A 10,696-nucleotide genomic window follows, 5' to 3' on the forward strand; every position below is an offset into this window, starting at 1 on the left:
TGACTTGGGTCATTTAGCAAAGAAGGTGTTGCACACTGTGCAATTTTAATTGGAATTGTAACCGATTGATGCGACAGGTTAGCAGATCAGGCAGAGACCAGACCACTGCTAAAAACCATTACCTTGGTGGAAAAAGTAGATAGAAATAAGTAGGCTTAATTTTTTTCCCACAGGAAGAGACAGCAGCAAATAACTCCACCGGAACACATGGCTGAGTCAATTTATACCAATTTTGTTATCAGTATCCAAGTTCGCTTTCATAGAGAGCGTGCAGGGCACTGTCATTTCAAGAGAAGCTTGCAAATACTAGCAGTTAAGCTGCCTGAAACTTTCTGCAGGTTGTTGTTGTTTGGGGTTTTTTTTAATGGTATTAATGTTTATTCAGAGGTCTGTAATTCAAATATGTCCCACTTAATGTACTCACTGATTTGACTTGGTTTTTATATGTACTGTTAGTCAAAAGTTACTTGTAGATGCTATATAACATTTAAATTGAAAACAGTCCAAATTTGTAGTGGTTAAGAATTAAGAATGTGGGGGTCACATGAAAATAATATCTAAAAGAACATAATATTTTTATGATGAGAGTAATTTTCTAGTTTAGACAACTATTTTCTTATCTAATGACTGACATAAATATAAAACATTTCCTGCAGTAACAAGTTGTTAGTATAACTATGGTGAAAATAGAAGTATAGAACTACAGACAAACGGAGACAGGGTAAGTTTATTGAAAGGTTTTTAATCTTAAGTGTCACGTATTCAGTTTTGAAATATAGAGCTCTTCACAGCATAATGAGTAGAATCAACTTTTTGTTAATACTTTAATGTGGTCATTTAGAATTTTACGTTTGTCTCAGGCTTGTGTTTTGGTCATTTGGTCTTCAAGGCTCTGTAGGGAAGCTGCTGGCAGAACAGGAACAGTCTCAAGGTTGGTTACTGACTGGTTCAGAAGCCTTGAAGACTTAATGTGGAATGTTGATTATGTTGAAAATTTAAAACGCAGCCATTCAACAGCTATTTGTACATTTTTTACTACAACCAGAACTTACATCAGTAAAGTATTAGCGGCTTTGGGACACAACTTTTTTGCTAAAACGTGATGAGAATATGCAGCTATTTTTAAAAGCAGCTGCTTTTCTTCAGCTTGAATTGCCTGGTACAGTATGAGAAATGAATTGTAGGGAGAAGAAAGGCAGTTTTTCATGTAACTTAGAACAGATAAATTCACCAGGATCCCAGGGAGTTGATCAGGTTCTTGTTATGGCGGAATCTGTCCATGAGAATGTAAGTGTGGCTTGTTTGCCAGCAGCAGTGCCAGTGAAGCTTAATGCACATTGCCTGTTCTTTTAAGAAAACATTATTAGGTTCTGGTGGTGAACAGCAATACAGCATAAATAAAAATATGTACAGTAACTTTAGAATATGATTCTTCAAAATTAACCCGTACCTGTTATAACTTGAGACTGACTTTGCATAGTAAGAGGTCCTCAGATTAATTGCTAAAATGACGCAACGATAAATGGAGATGCGAAAGCACGAATTTGTACTAGGAACACAGACAAATGCAAGAGCATATCTCACATTTTCAAGCAGCTTAACTTCTTTGGGAAACACGCAGTATTAAAACTGCATGAAAAATGATCCATAGCTGAGTTCTGGCAGGTATGACAGTGCGTCAAGTGAGAAAATGCCTTTTGGGATGTGTGAAAAGAGAAACATTCATTTGCATAAGCAACTAATTTGTGCAGCTTCAAATTTAGACATGGAAGTGGAGGATTTCTCATTACTAAAATAATTTGGGTGATAATGATTGAGTGATAATGATTTTGGGTGGTAATGAAACAAATAGATTGTTTAAGTAAGGTCACAGACAAAACCCAAGCCTGAAATCAGAAAGGCACGTGGACTGCAGCAATGTGAGCTGAAAATAGAGCATAGAGTAAGATGACAACAGGAACTCTCTTGCTAAGAAATATTTGGAGGAAAGGAGCTAAGTATTCAGCCATTCTGTATATACAGTTTTCCTTGCGGTCAGAAAGTGAGGCACGCTGCGCTTCGTGATCCAGCTGAAGAAGTAGTTAATGAAATATGGCCACTGCAATGGCATTTTCAAGTATACCTTTGTCTAACTGTATTTTAACCATATAAACTAAAGCAGCAAATACAAATCACATTTTCCTTCTTTGAAGCACAGGAGAGGTATAATTGTTTGGTATTTATTTAGAATTCCCAGTCTGTATCATCTTGACTTGCAGCAATATGTCCAAGTTCAGTCCCAGCTGCTGTCGAGGGCAGTGCCAAGAACTCTGATCTGTTATTTTGAACAGGAGGTGGTAATAGAGACAGTAGTGAATTCTGTGTTTGTTCTTTTATCTAGAAAGAAGAAAAGTTAAAACAGGGCTGCGCATAAAAGTCTACATAACCCTGTATCTGACTTCATTAAAAGCACGTGAAATCGGAGCCTTGTTCTTGGTTGTTACAATACTGAAAATAACAAGATGAGGGCTTTAGCTTTCCTCACTCTAGAGTAAGTGGAATTAGTCTTTTGAGACTAATTACATTAGCTATGCAGTTCTTATTCTTCTTTAAATTAAGAATAGTAACAGTTATTTAATAAGTTGACTTCAGTTCCATTAAACCAATTTTATCAAAGGGGAAATGGATTAATCTTATGCTTCCTATATGCTATCAATACCATATTGTTAAAAAAAAAAAGGTAGTCTGGAACAGATATGCTGTTACAAGATGGTTTTGTCTCAAGCTAACTTAATTCTTTTGTAATCCAGCTCTAATTTTTTGTGGTTTGCTTAGGTTATGGCTGTGTCATTTAACAAAATGTAGTAAACTCACCTGTTTGAAGAACGTATGCGAAAGCAAACTGCTTGCTGATGGCCTAGGTCATAAAATGAACAATATAATTATGTTTTGGAAAGTAAAATACTGCTTTTGGAAAATGGGCCAGACTGACAAATCAATTTAAGCCCTGTGGTTTTTCCTCCACAGGACAAATGTAAAGCATGAGGAAAGCAGCACAGAATGCCTACATCCTATGCCTCGATTTGTAGTGAAGACACTACTAAAGAAAGCTATTTTTAAAGGCTTTTTGACTTTTCTGTTCGACAAGGAATTTAATGCCTCATTCAGAAAAGACATAGTACTGAAAACATATACTTTACATTTCTGGTTTTTTTCTTGGATGAAGCATCTGTTTAAAAATTAATTTTACTTGTTACAAAGTACATTCGTATTACAAAAAATTCAGAGGTCAAATGACTTTAAAAGCATGGTTGCTCTATCAGACAAGATAATTCCTAAATTACAAAACCAAAGGTAAGTTTAGTGTTTTGCACAGTACTTCTGGTTGGAAATTCTCACTTTAACAGTATTCAACTAATTACTGTATCCTAAATTGCGGGCTACACTTGGTCTTAGATTGAAGTGATGGAAAATTAGTTTTCACCAGAAGGTTACCTTTTCTCAGGGTCTTGTTGCAAGCAAAGCTCTACCAAGTTGTGGAAAGCAGGTGAAAACGTTTTGGAAAAGGGAATCTGTAGTCTTTCACTGGTCATTGTGCGTGTCATGCTCTCATCGATTCCAGAGTCAACACCTGATCGGGAATTCTTCATCCTGGATTCCCCACGGGGAAAGGTATTTATGTCCCAAGGACAATATGTGAGACCTTTCAGCTTCTGCAGCAGCATCTAGTGGAAAGGAACAGCAGAATAAGAGTTCAACAGCTATCCAGACCTACTCAGGCCAAGGTGTGAACCTCCAGGAATGGAAGGATTATTTGATCTAGAAAGAAGCACACATATTTGAAATAACAAAAAGCAGTCACCATTTCAGGAGTAATAGCACAGCTTTCTCTAAGTAAAACGTAAAGCTCGGAGTGTTTTGAAGTAGAGAGTTTAGCGGCATACCTGAGTGCGCGGCATATCTTGAAATGGCACGTGTCCGTTTGCCAGTTCACATGCTGTAATTCCCACGCTGTAAATGTCAGACTTCATGTTATACCCAGACAAGTCCTGCAAAAGAAAACTTGACGGGATCACTGATGCCTTAGAGCAGCGCTCACAGAAATACAATTGTCTGTTTCAAGACAAGATTCTATTACTCTGTGATCTACACGGGGTTGAGGCGATGAAATTGTGAAACCTCGGGCTTTATTCAGAAATCTGATAGCTGTACTGAAGACAAGCTTTAGGATCTACAGTATTTTCCAGGAAGGTCATATAAAGAGACTTAGTACAGCACCACCTTACCAAGAGCTTTAAACCCAGTTCTCTTTAGGAAAATTACAAATTCAGTACACCTATGTCTTTTTAAAAGTTGCAGTTGTACAGAAAGACTTAAGTTAGAAGTTAACTACTTGCAGTAACTTTGAATAGGAGAAATGAAGCGTAATTTACACTAACCTGTCTCAGTAGCTCGGGACTCAGCCAAGGAAGCACGGATGTACTAAACTGGGGGAAATCATATACCACCTTTGACTTTTGTCCATTGTTAACTAAGCTGTAGAGGTTGTTTAAGCCAGAGAGAGAAACCAGCCCATCCCCTGAAATCAGAATGTGGCTAGCTTTAATATTCCTGTAACATAAAGTGGTAAATTTTAGTTGTAAGAATTACTCAAAGCACTACTAGAGTAGAAAGGCTTTTGTATTTCATTAACTTATAGTGAGATGTTAGCGTACAGTTCTGTTTAGCAGATTATTTCCATGGAAGTTCTTCACTTGGTATGAATTGTCTTTTTAATACAGCTCTAAGAGAGAGGAGAGATGATCAGCAAGAAAAAGCTGCCAGAAACTGGAGAAGGACCCCCCTTCCCTGCAAGGGGTGTAAAAGTAAGGAAGCCCTTTCTGATTCTCTTTCTGAATTCTGATTCTCTTCTGCTTCAAAGAGACAAAGCCAGACAGATGTAGAATCCCTGTAACATCTGGCTTTAAATAATGTAAGAATACTGTCCTTGTTAAGCTTCTACAAACTTTGTTCTGCTGTATTATTGAAAAAAAAATTATTCTGCACTATCTGACATAAGAAAGTATATAGAAAAAGGAAGGAGACAAAACTTAAGCTGAAAATGAGTTTTGAAGTTAAACTATGAATGCTTAATAAACTAGATGCTGCAATCTGGTTCTTACCCCTCAGCATTCTCCTACCTGTGAATATAGCCGTTCTGGTGCATGTAATTTAGTCCTCTGATTGCACCAAACAGAATGTTCCCTATCAAAGCTTCGCTCATTCCTTCAGGAAAGTATGTCTTCAGCAGGTGTCTAGCTGAACCTAGAAGCGAAGAAACCTAGCTAAGCCTAATAAGCCTTGTTAAATTACTTGTCTATGCTTGTTTCATTGTATGCATTCATCAAGAGTGGCATTCTCCTCTTTATATTGACTGTGGTACATTAGGAACAGATACATGGATGCAACTGATGCATCCCTCAGGTAAAGATCCCGCTCAAGTCATGCTTCTGTTAACTCAAAGTCTACGCCAAACCTGTGTTCAATCCAGACAAGTTTTCTGTGGGCAAAATTCAAGGTTGTATGAAGTCACAAACATCCCCCAATTACCATTCCTCACACAGTGGGTGTTAGGACTACGTGCAATTTAATGCAGTTCAAATATCAGTCCTTCACTGGGGAGGAAGATCACGTACGGAAGATTCCTCTAAACAAATTGTTTGGGAAAGTTTCAAAACACAAGAGATGCTTAAAGAAAAACCTCTCATGGACCACGCGGTCCTAATTGTATCAGCCCTTTTTCCTACTCCAGAATTGCAGTTAACAGTTCTTACCATAGGCCATGAACGGGGAGATGACCCAAAGCCAACTACCAGCTGTGAACACTGTCCAAATCGTCATTATGTTGGGATGCTGGAAAAAGTGGGATAAAACCACCTCATTCTATGGAATTAAATGAAAGTGGATGTGTTAACCACAGGACAACGGTCTTACTATGAGCATTAACTACATCAGTGAGGGGTACAAAGAACTGTTCCTGGTGTGCATTTATACAAAGTTACTATTTGCAAAGTTACAATTTCTAAAACTCCTGTCAACTGTTTTCTTCAGAAAGCAACTCTCAAATTTAAAGGTGCCTTGTGTTTACTTTCTACTCCTTTGGAGGAAAAACTTGACTGAAACGACCCAGGCTGTCTCTGTTTGGTAACCTCGTATGTATTCATCACTATCTACGCCGGACTTGGGCAGAAATGCTGTTGCTTTACCTGTAAGGCTTTCAAGTGCTCTTCAGAGCAATTTTCCAGGTCTGTGATCCTTACAGCCACTTGCGTGCCTGTCGGCGTATGCCGTGCAAGGTAGACTGAAGTTAAATTGTTGAACCTCCTTCCTGAAACCAGAAGTGGCCACCTTAACATTGGAAAATAGAACAGTCCACCACATAATTTCCTTCATATTTAATTTTACAGTGCTGAAATTGCAACTGATAGCAGCATGAACTTTTCTTTAAGAATGTCAAGAACTTAAGCAGTTGCAGCAAAGCACAGCTCTGCTATTTTTAGAACAACTAAAGGTGTTGAAACACTTTTCGGTATCAATTCTACATTTAAAGGCACAACACTTCAGCAGGCGTGTGCGTGCGCAGTAGGATTCAGGGCAGCCAGCTTTAGGACAGTCAACTTGGGTAGCCAAGTGACAAGACACGATGTTATTTAATGTTGCATTTGTTGTCCACATAGCACAGATTTAGAAAACTGACATGCATGTGCAGAAACATCAAGAGAGAAATTCAGGCAATTGTTGATTTGTCTTATATCATAAAATAAGTGATTACTGAAACATGAGCAACGCTCTGCACTTTTCTCAGCTAAGGATACACAAGAATAGTTCTAGTCAGCTGATAATACATTGTACAAACGTAATATTTACTGCAGTTCGCAAGAACCTGCTGAGAGCATGCATCTGCAGGAACAAGGAATATTTTAAGGTACACTTTTGTTACCTATTTCCAGCTGGAGTTCATAGTGAGAGACATTAGAAGAGCAAAATACCATTTCATTCCTTCCTGTAGATGGGGGAATCCAGGATAGATCAGAATCAGCCTAACAGTGGGGAAAAACAGTTCTCAAAATGATTGTGTGATTTTTAAACATTTACCTGTTTAAAATTAATGCAGAAATATCAATAATTAGAAAGCTCAGATAAGTACTCAAGCCAGAACATTCAAGCTGGTGCTTTTACCATTGCATTGAGAATTAGTTTTATGGGTTACCGGGGGGGTTTTTTTGCGTGTGTTTTGTATTTAAACTGGTACAAGTTTAAGAGTAACACTTGGGTATTTATGGTCTCCTTCCAAAGTGGAAGTCCCAAAGTACTGCGGTTATTTTTGCTGTTAATATTTTAAGCGGCACCCTCTAGTGAGATTGTTTCTAATATGTACCAGCTTCGTGTTTAATGTTGCCAGTCAGTGTTTCTATTTTCTCCTTACCAGGCATTCATGGATGCTGCTCTGAGATAGCTCTTCTGGGCTGATGGGTTCAACTGGGGTACGCAGGATACAGGAACAGTCCTTGAGAACAGGAACAAGTGAACGTCAGTGGAGTGGCTGCTGTTTATTAAATGTTGCGGTGGGAAAACTTCAGAAATAGCCCCTATAAGCAGGAGTTCAGAACGTTTCCTGCTACAGGTCAGTCAAGCAAGAGGTTAAGGAACAGCATAGAGCACATGCATGGCAGACCTGGAGAGAGGAGACACGGAACAGTCTCCTTCACGGAAACTTGATACAGCTAAGTCTAAACATCTCAGCGCTGTGGAAATCCCCTCGAGCAAGTCATTTCACCAGAACTTTTCCACATTTTGGTATGACTGGGTAACAAGGTACAACTGCCGAAGGTTTTTAAAAACAAACTTACCAAACAAGACATGGAACCGCTTTCGATCAGGGGAAAAGTCATATATACCCATTTATCCTAGAAAAATTAAAGCAGCAATATAAGGTCGTACATAAACCTGTGATAAATATACGTCTCTTTAATGGCAACTGTGAAGCATTCCTCTCAGTTAACACACACCAAAAAACCCCAAAACTACAGCTCTGGGAAAACCTGCTTCTATTGAGCTTTTAAGCGGCATACGGATTTCAAACTTCATACTGAGTATATGCAATGTACATTCCAAATCAAGTTTTCCTTTTTGATTCATGGGCTTAAAGATCTTACTGCTACTTCTGAACAAACAATTTAATTGCAAGTTAACTGCATAAGTGCAGGAGGTAAAAAGGAACGGATTCATGAATCCCTGGCAGTAGAAAAAGAGAGAATTGTCTGTTGTGTAAAGGAGCGCAGCTGTGCTCAGATCTCAGCTGTGCGCAGCTGAGCTAGCCCACAAAAAAAAAGCGAGCCAGAAGTGATTGCTCTTTACATCTCACCAGTGAGAGAAGAAATACTATTGTAAGGGATTTGAGTTTAAAAAAACCAGAAAAGTAAACCAACTTAGATAATTTTAACTTTACTTAGGCTTTTAACTCTCACAGATCAGCATAGTCTCTCTGAAGGCATTCCAGCAGACTGACTTCATGTCTGATGCTTTGAAAGCTTAGGCAGTGAGGAGAGAGATGACCAATAAACACATCAAAGCTTCTGAAGCGCAGAGCGGGACTAGCTAATTTGCTTGAGCTACAAGCAAGTCTTGTATACCATGATGAACCCTACCTGGTGGCGGACAAAGTCAGCTACAAGAAGGAGTTCCACGTTAATACATAATTATTGCTTGAAAGTTAACTTTAAAAAGGGGGAGTACTATCGGAAACTGATCATTTTGCTTATCAAGCTTGATTACATCCTGCATTTAAACGATATATGCTATTTAATTAAGGGAACACTCTTGAAAAGCTTAACCCGCCACCCCATCCGCTGCCAAATATCCAAGGCACTCCTAATCCTTAATATTTTTACCCTGAAAAATCTGCCTAAAGAAATACTGTAATTCCTTATTAAAGATGAATAATGGAGACAAAAGGAGATCCTTAGTAGGTGTTGGGCACCTTCAGAAGATCAGGGCTTGACTTACCCAGCTTCACTGAGGGAGTATGTGGCAGAGTAGGGAAAAAAAACGCAGGTGCTTCAAGATCCTGGCCAGCGCTGTGATGGCTACAGCATCCTCCTCCGACCTGGAAAGGAGACACCGCGCTCCATTACACAACATAATTTACCCTGTCGCTTGGAATATGAAACCACAAAAGCTAAGCTGAAGAAAAAAGTCTCAATAACTATGATACACTGAAGACAAATCGTTGCAGGATTTGTTCAAAGGGGTAGACATGTCCGTGATCCACATTTGTTCTAATGACCTTGCAAACACAAGATTTTTATTTTTCACGTGTAGTTTGACATCGCTTCCATTTTCAATAACGTTTTGGGTCGTGTCCCTACATAAAGCTTTTCCCCTTTTCCACATTCTTCTTTCTGTATTACAGAGTTGGGTTTTTTGTGCAGCGAGTAGTGACAGCCCTGCTCAGCTGAACTGACACCTTCACCCAGCTTGGCCAAAGCTTCGGATGCAGGGGAGAAAGAAACAGCCCAACGTGCCTGCAAGAGAAAGAAACGCAGCCCAGCGAGCCGGGGGAGAGAGAAACGCAGCCCAAGGAGCCGGGGGAGAGAGAAACGCAGCCCAAGGAGCCGGGGGAGAGAGAAACGCAGCCCAGCGAGCCGGGGGAGAGAGAAACGCAGCCCAAGGAGCCGGGGGAGAGAGAAACGCAGCCCAAGGAGCCGGGGGAGAGAGAAACGCAGCCCAAGGAGCCGGGGGAGAGAGAAACGCAGCCCAAGGAGCCGGGGGAGAGAAAAACGCAGCCCAGCGAGCCGGGGGAGAGAGAAACGCAGCCCAAGGAGCCGGGGGAGAGAGAAACGCAGCCCAGGGAGCCGGGGGAGAGAGAAACACAGCCCAAGGAGCCGGGGGAGAGAGAAACGCAGCCCAAGGAGCCGGGGGAGAGAGAAACGCAGCCCAAGGAGCCGGGGGAGAGAGAAACGCAGCCCAAGGAGCCGGGGGAGAGAAAAACGCAGCCCAAGGAGCCGGGGGAGAGAAAAACGCAGCCCAAGGAGCCGGGGGAGAGAAAAACGCAGCCCAGCGAGCCGGGGGAGAGAGAAACGCAGCCCAGCAGGCTGCGAGAGAGAGAAACACAGCCCAGCGAGCCGGGAGAGAGAGAAACGCAGCCCAAGGAGCCGGGGGAGAGAAAAACGCAGCCCAAGGAGCCGGGGGAGAGAAAAACGCAGCCCAAGGAGCCGGGGGAGAGAGAAACGCAGCCCAAGGAGCCGGGGGAGAGAGAAACGCAGCCCAGGGAGCCGGGGGAGCGCGGCGGCTGCGGAGCCCAAGCGCAGGTACCGCCGCCGCGCGTCGCTCCGGTTCTGCTGCCGCGGGGCTGTGATCCCCGTGGATCTCCAGTTAAACCTCCGGCCGTCAGTAGAGTAACGGGACGGGACAAAACGAGGCCCTGGAGCTCCTCGCTCGCTCCGTTACACTCGTCCCCCGCCCGCCCCGGTCGCGGTTTAGGCCGGGTCGGGACTGCGCCCCTGGCAGCGCGGCGGCCCCGGCGCCGCTCCCCGCGCTCGGTGTGCGCCGTTCCCCATCCCCGGCCCTCCCGGCAGCGCCCGCTCCTACCCGCCGGAGCTCGGGGGGGGCGGTCAGAGGCCGGCGCGGCCGCCCAGCAGAGCCGCCAGCCCCGGCGGAGCCGCAGCGGCTGGCGGGG

The 10,696-nt window shown here is 42.2% G+C and overlaps 1 protein-coding gene across 4 annotated transcripts; it reads right to left on the reverse strand.

The window, feature by feature from the left end:
* Positions 1-722: 722 nt before the first annotated feature.
* STRADB (STE20 related adaptor beta) lies at positions 723-10,695 on the reverse strand. 4 transcript variants are annotated; one of them, XM_065638148.1, is made up of 13 exons: positions 10,609-10,695; positions 9,025-9,124; positions 7,869-7,925; positions 7,445-7,525; positions 6,959-7,058; positions 6,225-6,346; positions 5,793-5,871; positions 5,160-5,283; positions 4,419-4,590; positions 3,924-4,028; positions 3,475-3,704; positions 2,854-2,896; positions 723-2,376 (listed from the first exon to the last, which is right to left on the reverse strand). In XM_065638148.1, the coding sequence occupies exons 3-13, from the start codon at positions 7,908-7,910 to the stop codon at positions 2,224-2,226; spliced, it is 1,251 nt and encodes a 416-aa protein (XP_065494220.1). In that variant the 5' UTR covers positions 7,911-7,925; positions 9,025-9,124; positions 10,609-10,695; the 3' UTR covers positions 723-2,223. The 4 variants fall into 4 exon arrangements, with proteins under 4 accessions (XP_065494220.1, XP_065494221.1, XP_065494217.1 ...); XM_065638149.1 differs by having other exon boundaries at positions 723-2,314; positions 5,793-5,901; XM_065638145.1 differs by having other exon boundaries at positions 5,793-5,901.
* Between the last annotated feature and the right edge of the window lies 1 nt (position 10,696).

This window comes from Caloenas nicobarica, chromosome 6, assembly GCF_036013445.1.
Source record: "Caloenas nicobarica isolate bCalNic1 chromosome 6, bCalNic1.hap1, whole genome shotgun sequence".
Classification (NCBI taxonomy): Eukaryota; Metazoa; Chordata; class Aves; order Columbiformes; family Columbidae; genus Caloenas; species Caloenas nicobarica.